Below are 21,901 nucleotides of genomic sequence, written 5' to 3' on the forward strand. Positions count from 1 at the left end.
TATGTCTCTTAAAGTGGAGGCATATTTTGACTTGAACTAAGTCTGAACCAACATTTAATATGACAAGCCCTCCTCATCTTAGATTGATGGTCTTGTTACTGCCTTTGCTGTTTGAATTCATGCATCGCTGGATATCGGAGTGCATCTGGGAAAATTATCAAACAATGAAATTCACAACTAATCTTGGAATAAACTGTTAGGGAGAGGTCACAACACAGAAAAGATAAATATTTTAAACGTGGCCTTACAGTAAGTCTGCAGAAGTGAATAGAGTGGGTTCCTTTCTTGATTGTATGTTTTATTGGGATATGTCTCTTGATTAAATTTAAAATATAAGTCATAATTATTAATTTAATCTGGAGCAGTGTTTTGTAGAGGAATAAAACAGTGCTATTTTCTGGGTCTGTAGATTGAAAGAAGCAAAAATGGCCTTTAGTAGAGTGATATGCTCTTCTTGTCAGATGTGGGAGTTTACGGAGAGTTTATGGGTTACTGAGGATTATATCTGCAATAAATGCCATTGGTTGTGAATACGATCATATAGGTTGGAGATAGATGGAGATGGATCAATTGGAGAGACAGTTAGAGGCAATGAGGAATTTACAAAAGCAAAGGGTTTTGATGGATGGCAGTTATAGGAAGGGGGGGAAAATCACAGATACAGTCACATAAATGGGTTAACTCCAGGAAAGGTAAGAGGACTAGGCAGGTAGTGCAGGAGTCTTCTGTGGGTATCCCCATTTCAAACAAATATGCTGTTTTGGAAAATGGAGGGGGTGATGAATTCTGTGGAACGTAGCACGAGCAGCCAAGTTTCTGGTATTGAGACTGGCTCTAATGCAATGAGAAGTACATCGGATTCCAAGAGATCAGTTGTGTTAGGGGACTCTCTAGTCCGAGGCACAGACAGACGTTTCTGTAGCCAGCAGCAAAAAATCAGAATGGTATGTTGTTTCCCTGGTGCCAGGATCAAAGATGTCTCAGAGAGGGTGCAGATTGTTCTCAATGGGGGAAGAGGGCCAGCAGGAGGTCATTGTACACATTGGAACCAAGGACATAGGAAAGGAAAAGGTTGAGATTCTGAAGAGAGATTACAGAGAGTTTAAAAAGGAGGTCCTCGAGAGTATTAATATCTGGTTTACTCCCGGTGCTATGAGCTAATGAGGGCAGGAATAGGAGGATAAAGCAGATGAATGCATGGCTGAGGAGCTGATGTAGGGGAGAAGGATTCACATTTTTGGATCATTGGAATCTCTTTTGGGGTAGAAGTGACCTGTACAAGAAGGACAGATTGCAACTAAATTGGAAGGGGACTAATATACTGTCAGGCGATTTGCTAGAGCTGTGTGTGGGAGGATTTAAACTAGTAAAGTGAAGGGGTGGGACCCAGGGAGATAGTGAGGAAAGAGATCAATCTGAGACTGGTACAGTTGAGAACAGAAGCAAGTCAGTAAGGGTGGGCACGGACAAAGCAGAGAACAAGGTAGGACTGATAAATTAAACTGCATTTATTTCAATGCAAGAGGCCTAACAGGGAAGGCAGATGAACTCAGGACATGGTTAGGAACATGGGACTGGCATATCATAACAATTGCAGAAACATGGCTCAGGGATGGGCAGAACTGGCAGCTTAATGTTCCAGGATACAAATGCTACAGGAAGGATAGAAAGGGAGACAAGAGAGGAGGGGGAGTGGCATTTTTGGATAAGGGATAGCATTACATCTGTACTGAGGGAGGATATTTCCGGAAATACATCCAGAGAAGTTATCTGGGTGGAACTGAGAATTCAGAAAGGAATGATCACCTTACTGGGATTGTATTATAGACCCCCTAATAGTCAGAGTGAAATTGAGAAACAAATTTGTTAGGAGATCTCAGTTACCTGTAAAAATAATAGGGTGGTTATGTTCGGGGATTTTAACTTTCCAAACATATACTGGGACTGCTGTAGTGTTAGGGGTTTAGATGGAGAGGAATTTGTTAAATACGTACAAGAAAATTTTCTGATTTAGTATGTGGATGTATCTACGAAAGAAGGTGCAAAATTTGACCTACTCTTCTGAAATAAGGCAGGGCGGGTGACTGAGGTGTCAGTGGGGGAGCACTTTGGGGCCAACGATCATAATTCTATTAGTTTTAAAATAGTGATGGAAAAGGATAGACCAGATCTAAAAGTTGAAGTTCTAAATTGGAGAAAGGCCAATTTTGACGGTATGAGGCAAGAACTTTCAAAAGCTGATTGGGGACAGATGTTCACGGGTAAAGGAATGGCCGGAAAAATGGAAGCTTTCAGAAATGAGATAGCAAGAGTCCAGAGAAAGTATTAGATTAGATTACTTACAGTGTGGAAACAGGCCCTTCAGTCCACACCGACCCTCCAAAGAGCAACCCACCCAGACTCATTCTCCTACACCTAACACTACGGGCAATTTAGCATAGCCAATTCACCTAACCTGCACATTTTTGGACTGTGGGAGGAAACCGGAGCACCCGGAGGAAACCCACGCAGACACAGGGAGAATGTGCAAACTCCACACAGAGGATTGCCTGAGGCGGGAATTGAACCCAGGTCTCTGGCGCTGTGAGGCAGCAATGCTAACCACTGAGCCACCATACCGTGGAACAGCATAGTCCTGTTAGGGTGAAAGGAAAAGCTGGGAGGTATAGGGAATGCTGGATGACTAAAGAAATTGAGGGTTCGATTAAGAAAAAGAAGGAAGCGTATGTCAGGTATAGGCAGGATAGATCGAGTGAATCCTTAGAGTACAAAAGCAGAAGGAATATACTTATGAGGGAAATCAGGAAAGCAAAAAGGGACATGAGATAGCTTTGGCAAATAGAGTTAAGGAGAATCCAAAGAGTGGAGCTGCAGAAAATGGAGGAGAAACTAAACGAGTATTTTGCATCAGTGTTTACTGTGGAAAAGGACATGGAAGATATAGACTGTAGGGAAATAGATGATGACACCTTGAAAAATGTTCATATTACAGAGGAGGAAGTGCTGGATATCTTGAAATGCATGAAAGTGGATAAATCCCCAGGTCCTGATCAGGAGTACCCTAGAACTCTGTGGGAAGCTAGGGATGTGATTGTTGGGCCTCTTGCTGAGATATTTCTTTAATCGATTGTGAAAGGTGAGGTGCCAGAAGACTGGAGGTTGGCTAACGTGGTGCCACTGTTTAAGAAAAGTGATAAGGACAAGCCAGGGAACTATAGACCAGTGAGCCTGACCTTGGTGGTAGGCAATTTGTTGGAGGGAATCCTGAGGGACAGGATGAATATGTATTTGTAAAGGCAAGGACTGATTAAGGATAATTGACATGGCTTTGTGCATGGGAAATCATGTCTCACAAACTTGATTGAGTTTTCTGAAGAAATAACAAAGAGAATTGATGAGTGGAGAGTGGTAGATGTGATCGATATGGACTTCAGAAAGGCATTCGACAAGGTTCCCCATGGGAGACTGATTAGCAACGTTAGATCTCATGGAATACAGGGAGAACTAGCCATTTGGCTACAGAACTGGCTCAAAGGTAGAAGACAGAGGGTGGTGGTGGAGGGTTTTTTTTCAGACTGGATGCCTGTGATCAGTGAGCATAAGAGATATAGAGAGTAAGTTTGCAGGTGACACCAAAATTGTAGGTGTAGTGGATAGCGAAGAAGGTTACCTCAGATTATAACGGGATCTTGATCAGATGAGTCAATGGACTGAGAAGTGGCAGATGGAGTTTAATTTTGATAAATGCGAGGTGCTGCATTTTGGGAAAGCAAATCTTAGCAGGACTTATACACTTAATGGTAAAGTCCTAGGGAGTGTTGCTGAACAAAGAGACCTTGGAGTACAAGTTATTAGCTCCTTGAAAGTAGAGTCACAGGTAGATAGGATAGTGAAGGCGGTGTTTGGTATGCTTTCCTTTATTGGTCAGAGTATTTAGTACAGGAGTTGGGAGGTCACGTTGCAGCTGTACAGAACATTCGTTAGGCCACTGTTGGAATATTGCGTGCAATTCTGGACTCTTGCCTGTCAGAAAGATGTTGTGAAACTTGAAAGGGTTCAGAAAAATTAACAAGGATGTTGCCAGTATTGGAGGATTTGAACTATAGGGAGAGGCTGAATAGGCTGGGGCTGTTTTCCCTGGAGTGTTGGAGGCTGAGGGGGTGACCTTATAGAGGTTTATAAAATCATGAGGGGCATGGATAGGATAAATAGACAAAGTCTTTTCCTTGGAGCGGGAGAGTCCAGAACTACAGGGCGTAGGTTTAGGATGAGAGGGGAAAAATATAAGAGAGACCTAAGGGGCAACTTTTTCACACAGAGGGTGGTACGTGTATGGAATGAGCTGCCTGAGGAAATGGTGGAGGCTGGTACAATTGCAACATTTAAAAGGCATCTGGATGGGTATATGAATAGGAAGGGTTTGCAGGGATATGGGCTGGGTGCTGGCAGGTGGGACTAGATTAGGTTGGGATATCTGGTTGGCATGGACTAGGTGGGCCAAAGGGTCTGTTTCCATGCTGTACATCTCTATGACTCTATGGTTAAGGAAGATGATATGGAGAAGGTGACTCCTTTTCCTTTCAGCCAGCAGAAAGATATCCTGCTAATGTGTTAAGAAGTAATAGACAACATGGAGAGTGATGACAATACATGCAGCTAGAAATGTACTTGCGGCATGTCCAGAATGCATTGCATAATATGCAGGATTTACAAGGATGTGTCTATCTCCAGTGAAATTCATAATCATTTTCAGGTGATTTAAAATAAATAAAGAGGGTTGAGAAAATCTCTTCCTGGTGGATTTCTTCATGTGAGTGTGATAAAGGCTTCAATCTGCAATCTCAAAGGCCACATCTATTTACTAATTACATATTGCTTATGTAAGTATTAAAACTCCTATTTTCTTAATGACAAGAGAAGATATCTTATACAGATTAGATCACCTTCTTTATGATCTGATCAGATATACCCAGTAGCTCAAACTGTGCTGGAGTGGCACATTTCATAGCATACACTATTAGTTTGTGCATCCTCCAAGTCAATCTTTTTTCTGCAAAGGCAACAGAACATCAAGGGCTTTAGTGAACAGTGGGATTGGAAGTAAATCTCCATAACTACTGAGATTTAAATGAGAATTTGAAATAAACAGTCGAACAACAAAGAAGGGGGGCATATTAGAGTGAGCTATTAGAGTCAAATTAGCTGCAGAAAGATAAATAAAGTGAGGAAAGAAGAATTATATCAAAAATTAGGAAAAATTCAGAGGCAAAGAAATTTATGATTTTTTAAAAAAATCTCCAATGCAAATACGCTACATGCAAGGATGGTATGTGTATTCAAAGTACCAACTCCACATGTTTGCAGGGAGTTTAATTAAATTCTAGATTGTACAAAAACAATTAGTTCTTTAAAATAACAGGAAGGCTGGCAGTGTGCTGTCCTTTGTGCAAAACAAACAGCAGAGTGGCATAGATGAGCAGCAAATTATGGCACTTTGCGTCATAACATTTTCCTTCTTCAGCTGAACGTGCTAGCGAATTGGTGCATTAGTTACTGTGTATTGCGAGCTTTCTAATAGATTTCTGTAAAAAAATTAGGCTACTTTTAATGGCCATACAAATCACTGAATTAAACCACACTTAAAGACAAAATATAATTGGTATAATGATTAATGAAGGACAAATTACAACACAGCTGATGACTTCAAAAGCAACAACAAATTATAATTCCACAGCACTTTTAGTGTAATAAACTGTCCTAAGGTACATCATAGGAGTATTGCTACATAAAGTGAAATAAAAGACTGAACCACACCTCAAGACATTAGATTAGATGAATAAAGTCTTGATCTGGGAATCGATCAAAGAAGAAAGAACAAAGAACAATACAGCACAGGAACAGGCCCATCAGCCCTCCAAGCCTGTGTCACCACATTTTGCCCTTCCACACCAAAACTGTCTTCACTTACAGGACCCATACCCCTCTATTCCCATCTTATTCATGTATTCGTCCAGGTCCTTCTTGAATGCTGCTTCCACCACCTTCTCAGGCAATGCATTCCAGGCATTCATCACCCTTTGCATCTAAAACTTCCCTTGCACATCTCTTTTAAACCTCCTCCCCATCCCCCCCCTCCCCCCCCCCCCCCCCCACCCCCCCACCAGCATCTTGAACCTATGTCCCCTGGCATTTGACCCTTCCACCCTAGGAAGAAGCTTCATACTTTCCATTCTATCCATGCCACTCACAATCCTATAAAGTTTTCTCAGATCTCCCCACAACCTACTACGATCCAGTGAAAACAAACCCAATCAAGCCAACCTTTCCTCATAGCTAAAATCCCCCAATATGAGGCAACATCCTGGTAAACATCTTCTCTACCCTCTCCAAAGCATTCTTCTGGTAGTGTGGTGACCAGAACTGTATACATTATTTCAAATGTGCCAAACTAAAGTTCTATAAAGCTGTAACATAACTTGTCTATCCTTATACTCAATGCCCCTTCCAATAAAGGCAAGGATGCCATCAACCTTTTTTACTACCTTCTCTAGCTGCACACCCAGATCCCTCTGCATATTAACACCCCTAAGGGTTCTGCCATTCCCTGTATAAGGGAGGTTTAAGGAGTATCCTAAAGGAGAAAAGCAATGTTATGATTCTGAAAATAAGGGTTCTTAATGATGGCAGAAATATGACAGCAGAAGCTCGTCTCAGGATCAAGTGTAACACCAAGTCTGTGAAGATACTGGCTTAATCTCAGAATCTTGCTAGAAGTGACTAAAACTGGTGAACAGAGTTTGGAGCAAGAGCTAAAAACCTCAGTATTTTCAATATTTACTTGGAGGAAATTTCATTCAGTACAGGTGTTAAATAACTATTCTGATAATTTAGCAAAAGCAGAGGAGTCGAGAGAAGTTGTGTTGAGTAGAGCTGGATGCTGTCAGTGTAACATGTGAAAACTATTGTTGTGCCTTCTGATGTGTCACTGAGACACAACATATAAATGAGAAATAGGAGCAAGCCAATGATTGATTCTTGACTACACCAGAGGTGCCCATGCCCACACAACATCAGAAGAGAAGCCATTGTATGTGATTCTCTTCCTAGAATCCATGCTATCAACATCCTGGGGGTTAATTTTAATGGGAAATTTAACTGGACCATTCATACAAACACTGTCTCTATAAGGGCATATCAAATGCTATGAATCCTGCAGCACATAACTCACCTTCTGACTCCCCAAAAACTATCAACAACCTACAGGGCATGTCATGGGTGTGATGGAATATTATTCAGTTGCTTGAATGTGTACAGCTCCACCAACATTCAAGAATCTCAACACTATCCAGGATAAAGCTGTCAGCCAGATTGTAACGTCATCTATAAATTCAAACAGGCCACAATATATCTCCTCGGAACCATATTGTTGTTCTGTCACTGTTGCCTGGTACGAAAACCTGTTACTCCCTTCCTAATAGAGCTGTGTACCGAAACATGAAGTGCAACAGCTTCCCCACAATGAAAAAGTGGCAATCTGATTGGTGTGAGTCACACTTTAATTTCTAGAAAACTGGAAATGGATCAAGGAGGTGGCAACATGTTCAAGGACCTTGGAAAGGAAAGAGAGGTTGTAGATTGCCTAATGAGGTTAAGGTTTGGTTTTTTGAGTTGTGGTGATAATGACAGGTTTAAAGTGATGACACCTGAAGAGAGAGAACCATTTACAATATTGGCTAACATAGAGCCCAGAACAGGAAACTCAAATTCTGAAGAAGGATCACTAGACTCAAAATGTTATTTTGGTTTTTTTTTCACACCACAAGTACTGCCAGACCTGCTTAGTTTGTCCAGCAATTTCTGTTTTTGTTTCAGGTTCCCAGCATTGCAATTCTTTATTTTATTTACTTGTGCTAGATCACCAGTTTTATTGGGAACTAGAGCACCAAAGCTGAGGTGAGGAAATGAGTGAAGAAATAAGCCACTGCAGCAGTTGAAGGCTATTTGAAAGTTTTAAAGTCCAGTACAAGTTATGGCCTTCCACAAAAGACATACTTCCATACCCTAACTTCAACATGCATAATTCTTGATTACAGTTGTTGGTGGCTGATTTTCATTTAATAAGAAATACATGTTAGACCTACAATATAGAATCATTCCTTTAAAAAAATTATACTTTTAGAATCTTCATCTAAGTTTGCACAATGTCACAGTATGTTTTGTTCTCATGACTTTTGAAGAGGCATTGAGAAACATAAAAGGGCACAAGGAAATGTCATGGAGAGTGGTTAGGAGAAGGAAGCTGCAGTTGATATCTTGTATGAGCATAAAGATCTGAATGATCTCTTTTTGTGTAGCAATTTCTAAGATTCACTAAATTTATTGTACTTGGCGGATTGACGCTAAAATAATAAGATAATTTAATAGCATTGGTTCTAAAAAGAACTTCAGTGTGGATTAATACACAACTAAAGATGCGTTGTTGCATTATCTTGGGCCTATAATTGGACTGGATTGATTGAAACTTTTACCAAGTTTTGTAACTGGGTGATGCTGCCATTATTCCTTTTTATCAGTTTTTTTATTTATAATTTTTACCATAGCTGTGCTCAGATGGCCAAGACTGTCTGAATGATGCTGGATATCAAATCCCTCACCTGCTTTGTGGAGCAAGCAGTTGAGAGGGAAGATTGGGACTATTCCTGTGATGTCCCAGGAAACTGGTGAGCAACATTGTCGTCTATGTATCTGTAATGTGCAGGAAGATAAACACACTGATTTAGATGAGGTGTAAGCATCTTCACCAATAAGTCTTCCTCTTCTATTTTACAAACACTGGTGTCAAACAGCAGAGAGAGGAATGGAGTAAGAAGCATGAGCCTTTCCCTAGCAACAACACCATCTTAGGGAAGGCACTTGCAAGATATTCACTTGCACCCTCCACCAGCACAGAGGCAGTCACCTCAGTGGGTAAATTAGCTAGGGTAGACTCGGGGCAAGTTTGGTGAGAGTCTATTAATATGAGCCTATAATGCCTATAAGCCTATAAGGAAAATATGTCTGAAGACTGCCAGAGACCAGACAACTGCTGTGCACCGTGCAGAACACTTGCCTCTTTATTCATTTGTAATTGGGCGGCACAGTGGCAAAGTGGCTAGCACTGCTGCCTCACAGCACCAGGGATCCCCAATCAATTCTGGCCTCAGGCGACTATCTGTATGAAGTTTGCACATTCTCCCCACGTCTGCATGGGTTTCCTCCTGGTGCTCTGGTTTCCTCCCACATTCCAAAATTTGTGCAGGTTAAGTGAATTGGCTGTGCTAAATTGCCCATAGTGTTAAGTGCAATGGTTAGGAGTAAATGTAGTGAAATGAGCCTGGGTGGATTACTCTTCGGAGGGTTAGTGTGGACTTGTTGTGGGCCGAAGGGCTGTTTCCATACAGTGGGGAATCTTTTTAAAAAAGTGACAGGAACAATGAAAAAGCTAGGAGAATGGCTACCAAATTAAAAGGTACAGAGAGACTCCAATGTTCTACTGTATGAGTCACTAAATGTTCATTTGTAAGTATAGCATATGTGATCAAGAAAGTTAGTAGGATACAATTGTTTGTGAACAACAGGAATTGAACTTAAAAATAAGGATGTTTTGCTTCAGTTATATGGGACATTGGTAAAACCACATCGTGAAGACTGTGTGCAGTTTTGGTCACTTTCTTTATGGAAAGATGTAAATATGTTTGAGGAGGTTTGTTAGATTGTTACTTAAAGTGACTAGGTTATCTTATGAAGATAATTCAAACCTGCAGTGCTTTTATTGTTTGGAATTCAGCTCATTCGGGGTGATTTGATTGGAGTTTATAAGGTATTGAATAGACTTGACAAGGAGGATGTGGGAAGAATGTTTCCTCGTGTGGATCAGTCCAGAAGTATGGGTTTAAAATTTAAAACTTTTTAAATGAGGGTGGTAATTGTAGGACAGATTTGAAGGGACAGTCTCAGTATATTGTGCAACATCTGAAGTGTCTGCCTCAGAAGACAGTGGGGGCCAGATCATTGAATATTTTTAAGATATAGGTGAATAGTGTCATGACTCATTGGGACAGTGCACTGGAAATCAAACCCACTATTGCTGGAGTCATGCCAAATGTTAAAAGATTTGATCAAACTATCCAAATTACCCAATTTACTGAATTGACAAGCTCAGGTGAGAAGAGAACACTCAGCAGAATTCTGTTCTTAACAAGAAAATAACCATTTATTACAACAGCCAATTGCATAAATTATAGCATAAAATACACAAAGAATGTCTTTGGGCAAAATCAGCCATCCTGAGAGTGGGTGACTTTAAGATTGTTTCATGCCTCTCTGCCTCAGCAGAACATTGTTTCATCTTGTTGACAGTTATCCTGCCACATTATTGAATCCTCACCCTCCTCTTTCACAGAGCTTTCTTCTTGCTCCTGCTCTCCCCTGATCGGGGAGAGGGAGAGGGAGCGGGAGTGGGAGCGGGAGGAGAGGGTGTAGTGGGTGCGGGACCTGACGTTTCATGTAGACCAAACCAAATGAGGATGGCTGTTCCCTGGGGTGGCATCCTACCTTCAATCTCTATTGCACTTGTAGAGCTTACAGCAAAAGACTACAAATGTTTACAACGTTTGGTGAAAGGAGAAATGGCAAAGAACTTGTGAAGGCTGAAAACTAACATGCCTGTTATGTGGTCAAGTATCTGAAGTGCCAAGTTTCTTGAATGAGTAGAGGCTAATTGGAAAGGCTGACTTAATTCTAGCAGGTTGTGGAATGAATGAAATGCAAATACATATAGATGAAGTTCTTGACATCAGATAGTGAGAAGCTCAACTTCCCTTTTGAGGAGGGAGAACTTATATACAAAAGGTCATCTCAAGGTGAGAAACTGAAATTTAAACCTTTGCCAGATTAAGTTCTCCATCTTCAGTGCTCCATTTTCCCCATCTCTTCTGTCAGCAGAAAAAAAAACACCCGCAGAGCTTAACCATTACTGTAGAGAATTCAGGACACATAGAATATTGTTGTAGAGATTAAAGAATGAGCGGATGGGAAGAATCCATATGAAGACAACAGAACTACATGCCTCTGATCTGCTGTTGCCTTGGTTCCACTTTCCTGTCTATGCCACTATCACCATCTCCACCCACACATCCCCTCCCCCAAGTTAACCCGCAGACCACCACCATCCCCCACCCTCGATTTCTGTTTCAATCAAAAACCTGTCTAACTCAATTTTGAATATGATCAAGGATCCCACCTCTACATCTCAATGGGCAGGGAATTCCAAACACTCAAACCTCAGAAGATATTCCTCCTCATCTTTATCTTAAATAGGAGACACTTCTTATTTTAAGACTGTTCCCCCAGTCCTGGAATCACCAATGTGAGGAAACATCGTCCCAGCAACTACTCCACCAACCCCACCGAATCTGACATCTCAATAAGACCATCTCTCATTCTTATCACCTCGTACAGGCTTCACTTGCTTGATCTTTTCTCCTAATAGAAATCCTTCAACCCAGGAATTAGCTGAATCATCTGCTCTGAACATGAAGCATGCTCTGAGACATTGGGGAATGCTGACCAAGATAGATGCCCGTGAGCTGCAGAGATCAGGAATTGGCAACATCTAGTTTCTCACTAGAATTTGGGAGAATAGAAACCTTTATATAAATGAGGTGAGATTAGGAAGTAATTACTTGGTAATATATGCAAATATACCCGTCACCACATACTAGTGAGATTCTCAACTAGCTGTTGAAACTTTTGTGGGAAAAGTTAGACTTCTATTTCTCGGTATTGAAAACATTGTTTTTCATTCTGGTCATTTTCGCTCAGTTTTGTCATCATTGTCCATATTGTTCTGACACTGAGTTTTAACGTTTTCCCAATAACAGACATGATGCAAGCTATAACTAGACTTATAGTTTCTTACATTCAGTTTCTCTTTTTCTCGAGTAAGTGAGTTATAGTTGGAGTTTTCCAATAGACTGGGACTGTTCAAGAATCTAGAGAATTTCAGAACACCAAAAAATGCAGCCACTATCTCTGCAGCTACTTCTTTTAAGAGTCTATCATGAGGCAATCCAGTATAGAGAATTTGTGTGCCTTAAATTCCATTAGTTATCCCATTACTGTTTCTCTAGTAATAGGGCTTTTACCTCTTCAATTTCAACTACACCTGGGAATTCAAACATGGGATAAACCCCTCCGCGAATTTAAACCCGACACACAGAAAAGCTCACCTCGTGCCATAATCTGTTAAATTTCAAGAGGCAAAGAACTATCCTAAATATCACTATTTAAAGAAAAAATTAACAATTTTATTCTCTAAGTCCAAAAGAGAACATCACACAACTTACAACTCCTTTCTCTTAAACCTATCTTTTGCCTCCCACTCTACAATCCTGGTCCAATAAAAACCCTGATTGAGATTTACAAAAACAAATCACATTTTAAAGCCAGCCAACTGCATCCATTCCCATTTGTAGATTTTCCTCTATATTTTCCTGGGTCAGCTTTTCTTCGGCCTACTGCTGCACAACTTTTCTTATGGACAGGTACTTTTCAGAGAGCTATTCAGCTGGCAGTCTATTGGTTTGGCTGCTCTTTGCTGATCTCCCCCTAACTGTTCAAAATGTCCGGTTTTATACCTCAAAACATTGGATTATTTCATTGGTTTGCTGTCATCCCAAACAGTAAAATTCAAATTTGATTGGACTTTGGAGTCTGGGGCAGAATTTAAAATAACTGGCTGAATTTGAATTTGTTTTTGTTCCATGGCAATGCAACTCCAGCTATTTGTTTCAACCAAATGTTACATTTTTAAATTGTTCAGCACACTCTGTGCTTTCAGTCAGTCCTTGCAAGCTTCCACACTCTCTTAAAGGTACAGTAAACACCTACACCTTCATAACACTGGGTTACTTTTAGTGTCTTCTACTTCAAAACCTGGATACAAAATACTTAGAGTCATAGAGATGTTCAGCGCTGACACAGACCCTTCAGTCCAACTCGTCCATGTCAACTAGATATCCTAACCTAATCTAGTCCCATTTGTCAGCTTTTGGCCCATATCCCTCTAAACCCTTCCTATTCATATACCCATCCAGATGCCTCTTAAATGTTGTAATTGTACCAACAATCACTACTTCTTCTGGCAGCTCATTCTATACACAAACCACTCTCCGTGAAAATGTTGCCCCTTAAGTCTCTTTCATATCTTTCCCCTCTCACCCTACACCTATGCCCTCTGTTCTGGACTTCCCCCACCCCAGGGAAAATATGTTCTCTATTTATCCTATCCATGACAAATAATGATTTTATAAACCTCTATAAGGTCACCCCCTCTGCCACTGACACTAGGGGGAAACAGCCCCAGCCTATTCAACCTCTCCCTATAGCTCAAATCCTCCAACCCTGGCAACATTCTTGTACATCTTTTCAAAACCCTTTCAAGTTTCACAACATCTTTCCGATAGGATGAAGACCAGAATTGCACACAATATTCCAAAAATGGCCTAACTAATGTCCCATACAGCCACAACATGACCTCCCAACTCCTATAGTCAATACTCTGACCAATAAAGGAAAGCATACCAAAAGCTTTCTTCACTATCCTATTTACATGCAACTCTATTTTCAAGGGGCTATGAACCTGCACTCCAAGGTTTCTTTGTTCAGCAACACTTCCCAGGATCTTATCATTAAGTGTATAGGTTCTGCTGAGATTTGCTTTTCCAAAATGCAGCACCTCACATTTATCTAAATTAAACTCCATCTGCCACTCCTCAGCCCATTGGCGCATTTGATCAAGATTCAGTTGCACTCTGAAGTCACCTTCTTTGCTATCCACTACACCTCCAATTTTGGTGACATCTGCAAACTTACTAACTATACCTCCTATGTTCATAACCAAACCAAATAAATGAAGAAAAGCAGTGGACCCAGCACCGATCCTTGTGGCACCCCACTGGTCACATGCCTCCAGTCTAAAAAGCAACCCTCCACCACCACCCTCTGTCTTCTACCTTTGAGCCAGTTCTGTAGCCAAATGGCTAGTTCTCCCTGTATTCCATGAGATCTAACCATGATAATCAGATTCCCATGGGGAATCTTGTCAAATACCTTATTGAAGTCCATATAGACCACATCCACCACTCTGCCCTCATCAATCCTCTTTGTTACTTCTTCAAAAAACTCAATCAAGTTTATGAGACATGATTTCCCACGCACAAAGCCATGCTAACTATCCCTAATCAGTTATTGCCTTTCCAAATACATGCACATCCTATCCCTCGGGATTCCCTTCAACAACATGCCCACCACTGACATCAGGTTCACCAGTCTATTGTTCCCTGGCTTTTCCTTACCACCTTCCTTAAACAGTGGCACCCCGTTAGCCAACCTCCAGTCTTCTGGCACCTCACCTGTGGCTATCGATGATACAAATATCTCAACAAGGGGCACAGCAATCATTTCCCTAGCTTCCCACAGAGTTCTAGGGTACACCTGATCAGGTCCTGGGGATTTATCCACTTCAATGCATTTCAAGATATCCAGTACCACCTCCTCTGTAATATGGACATTTTTCAAGATGTCACCATCTATATCCCTACATTCTATATCTTCCATGTCCTTCTCCACAGTAAGCATTGATGCAAAATACTTATTTGGTATCCCCACCCTCCCCCATCACCTGCAGCTCCACACATGGTCTGCATTACTCTCATAGAGTCATAGAGATGTACAGCATGGAACAGACCCTTGGGTCCAACCCGTCCTTGCCGACCAGATATCCCAACCCAATCTAGTCCCACCTGCCAGCACCCGGCCCATATCCTTCCAAACCCTTCCTATTCATATACCCATCCAAATGCCTTTTAAATGTTTCAATTGTTCCAGCCTCCACCACTTCCTCTGGCAGCTCATTCCATACACATACCATCCTCTGTGTGAAAAAGTTCCCCCTAAGGTCTCTTTTATATCTTACCCCTCTCATCCTAAACCTATGCCCTCTAGTTTTGGACTCCCTGACCCCAGGGAAAAGACTTTGCCTATTTATCCTGTCCATGCCCCTCATGATTTTGTAAACCTCTATAAGGTCACCCCTTAGCTTCCAGCGCTTCAGGGAAAACAGCCCCAGCCCATTCAGCCTCTCCCTATAGCTCAAATCCTCCAACCCTGGCAACATCCTTGTAAATCTTTTCTGAACCCTTTCAAGTTTCACAACATCTTTCCGATAGGAAGGAGACCAGAATTGCACACAATATTCCAAAAGTGGCCTAACTAATGTCCTGTACAGATTCAACATGACCTCCCAACTCCTGTACTCAATACTCTGACCAATAAAGCATACCAAACGCCTTCTTCACTATCCTATCTACCTGTGACTCCACTTTCAAGGAGCTATGAACCTGCATTCCAAGGTCTCTTTGTTCAGTAACACTCCCTAGGACCTTACCATTAAGTGTATAAGCCTTGCTAAGATTTGATTTCCCAAAATACAGCACCTTACATTTATCTGGAATTAAACTCCATCTGCCACTCCTCAGCCCATTGGTCCATCTGATCAAGAGTCAAGAGCCCATTGTGATCTGAGGTAACTTTCTTTGCTGTCAGAAAATTTTCCCATACACACTTAACAAATTCCTCTCCATCTAAACCCTTAACACTATGGTAGTTCCAGTCTATGTTTGGAAAGTTAAAATCCCCTTCCATAACCACCGTATTATTCTTACAGATAACTGAGATCTTACAAATTTGTTTCTCAATTTCCCTCTGACTATTAGGGGGTCTATCATACAATCCCAATAAGGTAATCATCCCTTTCTTATTTCTCAGTTCCATCCAAGTAACTTCCCTGGATGTATTTCCAGGAATATCCTCCCTCAGTACAGCTGTAATGCTATCCCATATCAAAAGTGCCACTCCTCCTCCTCCTCTCCCGCCTCCCTTTCTATTCTTCCTGTAGCATTTGTATCCTGGAACATTAAGCTGCTGATCTTTGAGGGGTCCTACTCTCTCCCCAGTTTATTCTAAGCCTCTCCTTACAAAGCAAACCTTATTCAGCAGGCCAGGCAGTATCTGTGGAGAAAGTTGCCAGGCTGCTAGGATTTATTTCCGAGACCTGCCCAGGATTAATTTTGGGTTAGGAACCTGGAGACATCAGTGACAGGATCCTAAAAGCAATTTTTCAGGAGGCAACAAATAAAATGGCTACTCTCAGAGTCCTTTTCTTTGATCAACAGTGACTCCTGAGACTTGAGGGTCAGTAGAAGGCCCTCACTACTGATGTAATTAGGAGAAATAATATTTTACTCATCTATAAAGTGACAAACCCTCCCCTGGATATCCAATGGTATCATCTGTGACTATATGGCTATGGAAGATGTTGGTGCTTGGGGATACTGTTTTCTTCAGATGGAATACTGGTCTCATTCTGCAGCTGCAGGCATTTCCATTCCTTAGCCACATTCCAGTCTCAGTGCAGGGCCCATATGTTGACTCAAACATTCCAGCTCTCACTTAACAGACATTTCAGGTGGTCTAATCAGTTCCACCCTGCTTGGTGGCAGGTAGCCATTATCATTGCCCATAGACAAACCCTGCACCCCAATAAATCTTGCCTCTTCCAAAAGATGGGAATGTGCTAGTAAATCGGCACTTTGACCCATAACAGGAAATAAGCAGCCCAGTTGTCTCCTATGCCATCTCTGCAGTCAAAAGAAAACTTGGCACACACTTCAGATCAATGACCTTTTATCAGAATATCAGATCGCCAATCTAAAATATTAGCTCGGTTTCTCTGTCTCAACAGATGCTGCCTGACCTGCCCAGCATTTCTATAATTTTCACTTTTTAGTTTAGATTTCCGGCAGCTGTAGTAATCGGTTTTTATAAGTGTATAATTCCAGGTGGATTGGATTTACAGTAATGGATTGAATTTTCCACTGTGTCCCTGAAGTTAAACTTGAAATTTACAAAAGATGAGATGGTACAGAGCAAGGGACTTCGTTCTTTACACCATAAATATGAAATAAACTACATTGGCAAATCTGTTCTAAAGTATCTTGATATCCTTTTTGCCCCTCTTGTTAATTTTAATTTTTTCTTGAAGTAGGTCAGTTTAAGTAGTTATAAATTGATGGATTTTTGATGTCATGAACTGATTTAAGACTGTCTCAAGCCTCCCAACCTCATTCCAGTTGTTCATAGTAGACAGCAAAGAAATTTTCATTTTGTGCATTTCAGCTGGTTCCAAGCCTTAAAAATGAAAGCAGAATGTTCTACACTGCTGTGCCATCCAGCCCGCTTGGGCTCTGACAAACAAACAATCGTGAATGCTATTGAAGTAGTCTGTCAAAATGAGAATATGATCTATAGCTTTAGATCTTTGGCAAAGAAGGGTGTAGGCATTTTATTAAAATAAAAGCAAGTTCATTTAATGGGTGGAGTAATGAACAGAAGGAACAAGCAACAATATAACTTGACATATACATGGATGCTAACAATTTAGAATAGCCAAGTGTGTTTTTTTACTATTAGTCTTAAATGCAAAATAAGAACATAAAGAATTCTCCATAAACTTATAGCTTTGTGATGTAAGGTTGCCATTTTTCAAAAACTTTGCCATGAAAGAGATTTTCACTGCTTAAACTTTGTTAAATAATTTAAAGCTACCAAATCTGCTTTAATTAAAAAGTATAACTACAATCTTCGCTGTAGGTCCAGATTAACAGTGAGAGAGTGAATGGCCTTTGTGTCTATTGCATTGAAATGAAGTGTAGACACGTGTGGTTAAAAGTATAGTTAAATAACATTATCTAATCATCCTAATACAATGTAAACAATTATAAACTGTAAATTATAAACTGCAAAACTCCCTCAAGTGTTGAGCATTTCTTTCATTCATTCTTCATTTAAACAATTTCAATCTTTTGCAGATAGTGCATTGAGATCCAGGTGTGAGGACTCTTGATGTAACAAATATCCCACCCAATGGCTGAATTTGGTATATACAAGTTCTTATTTACAAACGTAGAACTCCCCTCCATCATCAGTTGCATTAAGCAACTGGTCATTAAAGTTATTAAGTCTCATTATAACTTAAGGAACAGCTACTTTTTAAGAAATGATCCCATTGTTCAAAACTAGGATAGCCTTTTTTTGTGTATTTTGTAATGAGTTTTTAAAATTTGGTTTATTCTTTCAAATGTGTTTTTTGAATACTCAATGCTTACAGACTTTCAAAATAAAACTGTGCTTCCCCTTTTAAATTTTCAGGAATTACAAATTATTTGTAATGTCACCAAGGTCCTGTTGTAGATCATCTTCCACAGCTCTTTATGAATGTAAGATTATTAAATCTTAAAATAAGGACCTTTGCACAAATCCAGTTAGGTTGCAGTTTAAATGGTAGTGACATGCCTGTTTTCATTCTGGCACAGATTCTAAGTACAAGCATATATACACATTTGTGCAGAATGTAAGTTTAAAGTATACAAAGTACTTTGCAAAAATAGGTATTGAATTTTGCAAAAACAGTGCAGGCTATTAGATCACAAAATACATGATACATTTCTAGCTATTTGAGAGAGAGATATTGATTACGTTACATAAAATGAATTAATGTCATTTGACATCAACATCTCACAGGGATATCTTTGTTTCCCTTCTTTTAATTCACAAGCAAATTATTTCATTGTTTCCGGCCTGTTCCAGTTATTATGTAAAGCTGGTTTCCTATTTATAAAGTATGTTACTTTGCTGAAATAGGTGGTGAAAATGCTGGTGGGAGGAGAAGGCAGAAGATGGCTTTCAAACCCGAATTAAATTAGGTCAGAATGCTAAATATTTGTGACCTCATCTTTAATAAATAGTCAGCAGGCAAGACTCGGTCATTACTGCTACACTTGTCACTCATCCACTATACATTGTACAAGGAGAGCCAGAGGCTAGAGGCAGAGTGCAGTACTAGGTCCAGTTAATTATATATATTTTAAAAAATGATTATAAAGCAGTTCATTTTATCTGGTATGTGAAGTACCGATTCTGTTTTTTCTTTTGCTGAAGTCTGAGCACGTGCATTATACATTCACCATTTTAGCAGTTTGTTTTTGGAAAAGTGGGAACTCTCCAGGCACCCTTTACATAAGGAAGTTTTTAAAAATTTATTTGCAAACAAACTGATCAACTATTTGCGTGCATTTTTTGCATTTGACGTAACAGCACCAGTGGAATTTACAATGGCACCTTTCAACTCGCACGGTCTTGAACTGATCATAACCCCGTCCGCAGCACATTAGCTCACAGCCGTCCATTCCTTCGGAGGTCTTGTTACAGAGGCGGCCTGTTGTGCCCAGGGAGCCTGTGGTCTTATTCTTAACACAATAATCAGGGCTCTGGTCGAGATACACTAGATCATCTGCAGTGGGAGGGTTGAAGCGGCTGTTTACTAGTTCCAGCTTTCCTTTCCGGTTAATTTTCATGGCAGCAGCGCTGTCATATTTTTCTTTCAGCAGATCACCCACTTTCCGGAAATCAGCCAGTTGAAGCCAGCATGTCTTCAAGCTGCACGAGCCTGAAACACCATGACACTTGCATGCCACATCCGCAAGATTGTACACTGCCTGGGGGAAAAAAAATGAAGGACAGAAGATTTATATCTCTGGAAATTAGATTTCATATGCTACAATTTGCAATTAATGTTTAACAGCTCTGCTAATTCCAGGCAAACAAATTGTGATCCACAATTTATCTGAATGTCCCTGGAGTGTGGAAGACAAGAGAGTCAGTTTAAAACTTCCTGATTGATTACCAACAAGTGAACTTTACTAGGAAGTTCATAAGTGTATAATTACTGAAAATATCAGAATAAGGAATATGAAGAAACTATCAGAATCAGGAATTCTAAATGACATTGCAGCAAAAGTAAATTCACAACATCAGGAGAAAATTACACAGAGATAATAAAAACTGTAATTTCCAACTGGGGATCACAAAATGAAATAACCATGATATAACACAATATGGGCTCCAATAAGAGAAGCACATTTCACTTGCAGTCTTACAGCAAAAACAGGTGTTGGTGGAATTCCCAAGACTTTGGACTAATTTCATCACTGATACATAGAGACTTATAAAATCATGAGGAACATAGATAGGGTAAATAGGCAAAGTATTTTCCCAGGGGTGGGGGAGTCCAGAGCTGGAGGGCATAGGTTTAGGGTGAGAGGGGAAAGATATAAAACAGACCTAAGGGTCAACTTTTCATGCAGAGTGTGGTGTATGTATGGAATGAGCTGCCAGAGGAAGTGCTGGAGGCAGGTACAATTACAACATTTTAAAGGCATTTGGATAGGTACGTAAATAGAAGGGGTTTAGATGGATATAGGCCAAATGCTGACAAATGGGACTAGACTAATATAGGAAGTCTGGGTCCGCATAGATGAGTTGGACCAAAGGACTGTTTTCTTACTGTACATCTCTATGACTCTGCGAGTGGTGACAATATAAGGTTCTGAATTTTATGTTGGCAACCATTTGTACCATAGGCCCTAAAAGACACTCATGATGCTGGCTTCTGACTCTCAGTAATGAACAAAAATAACAATTTGTACTCATAGCCAATTTTACAAAAGTAAATTTAGAAAAAATGCATCTTCAAAGATGGTAAGAGAGAAGAATGACGGGGAGGTGTGATGATTGACCACTTCCACATCTCCAACTTCAGAAACTGTTGTGGAATGGACCCCAGTCTATCAGTAATTCAAATGGCAGAGTACCAATTGTTGGCTATTGTCAGTGGAAACGGAGGGATAAGGAGGGGTAAAACCAGCCATCGGTGAGAAGGTGATACTCAGTCTTCCAGTGTGTAGTGTTTTCAGATTGTGCACCAACAGACCTGGATCACCAGCAGAGGGCCAAGGAGCAGTAGGAATGAGACTGCAAGGAAAGTGAAGTCCAGCAAGCCAACCAAAAGGGAAAGGTAAATCTATGCAGATCAATGCAGCTGAGGAAGCTGGAGTCAGGGGAAAAGCATACAAGACTGGACCAGAAGTAAGTATTTCGAAAGCCAATTCAAACCAGTCCATTGAAAAATTGTGGAAGAGTCATGGAGGAGAAATGGAGCAATCAAATAACAGGGAAATCATATGGAAATATGAGAACAGACAAGATCTAAGCTCTGACTCAGAGGAATAGAAAATGTGTCTCCAAAAGCAGGCCACACACTGGTATTGAGGCAGTTAAAAAGAGAATGGATTCTTGGTTAAAAAGATAGGTGGAGAAAGTGAGGACTGCAGGTACTGGAGATCAGAGCTGAAAATGTGTTGCTGGAAAGGCGCAGCAGGTCAGGCAGCATCCAAGGAACAGGAGAATCGACGTTTCAGGCATAAGCCCTTCTTCAGGAATGAGGAAAGTCTGTCCAGCAGGCTAAGATAAAAGGTAGGGAGGAGGGACTTGGGGGAGGGGCATTGGAAATACGATAGGTGGAAGGAGGTTAAGGTGAGGGTGATAGGCCGGAGTGGGGTGGGGGCAGAGAGGTCAGGAAGAAGATTGCAAGTTAGGAAGGCGGTGCTGAGTTTGAGGCATTTGACTGAGACAAGGTGGGGGGAGGGGAAATGAGGAAACTGGAGAAATCTGAGTTCATCCCTGTGGTTGGAGCGCCTCATCTTCCGCCTAGGAACCCTCCAACCACAAGGGATGAACTCAGATTTCTCCAGTTTCCTCATTTCCCTTTCCCCACCTTGTCTCAGTCAAATCTCTCGAACTCAGCACCGCCTTCCTAACCTGCAATCTTCTTCCTGACCTCTCTGCCCCCACCCCACTCCGGCCTATCACCCTCACCTTAACCTCCTTCCACCTATCATATTTC

The 21,901-nt window shown here is 40.8% G+C and overlaps 1 protein-coding gene across 2 annotated transcripts in view; it reads right to left on the bottom strand.

Annotated features, from left to right (window-relative positions):
* Nucleotides 1–17,418: 17,418 nt before the first annotated feature.
* The window catches only part of wnt5b (wingless-type MMTV integration site family, member 5b), a 136,762-nt gene continuing 132,279 nt past the window's right edge, over nucleotides 17,419–21,901 (bottom strand). For both annotated transcript variants that reach the window (XM_072552280.1, XM_072552279.1), the window contains exon 5: nucleotides 17,419–19,655. In XM_072552280.1, coding sequence (XP_072408381.1) covers nucleotides 19,197–19,655 — 459 coding nt within the window. In that variant the 3' untranslated portion in view covers nucleotides 17,419–19,196. The remainder of the gene's footprint in view (nucleotides 19,656–21,901) is intronic.

The sequence above is a fragment of the Chiloscyllium punctatum genome, chromosome 32 (assembly GCF_047496795.1).
Source record: "Chiloscyllium punctatum isolate Juve2018m chromosome 32, sChiPun1.3, whole genome shotgun sequence".
Classification (NCBI taxonomy): Eukaryota; Metazoa; Chordata; class Chondrichthyes; order Orectolobiformes; family Hemiscylliidae; genus Chiloscyllium; species Chiloscyllium punctatum.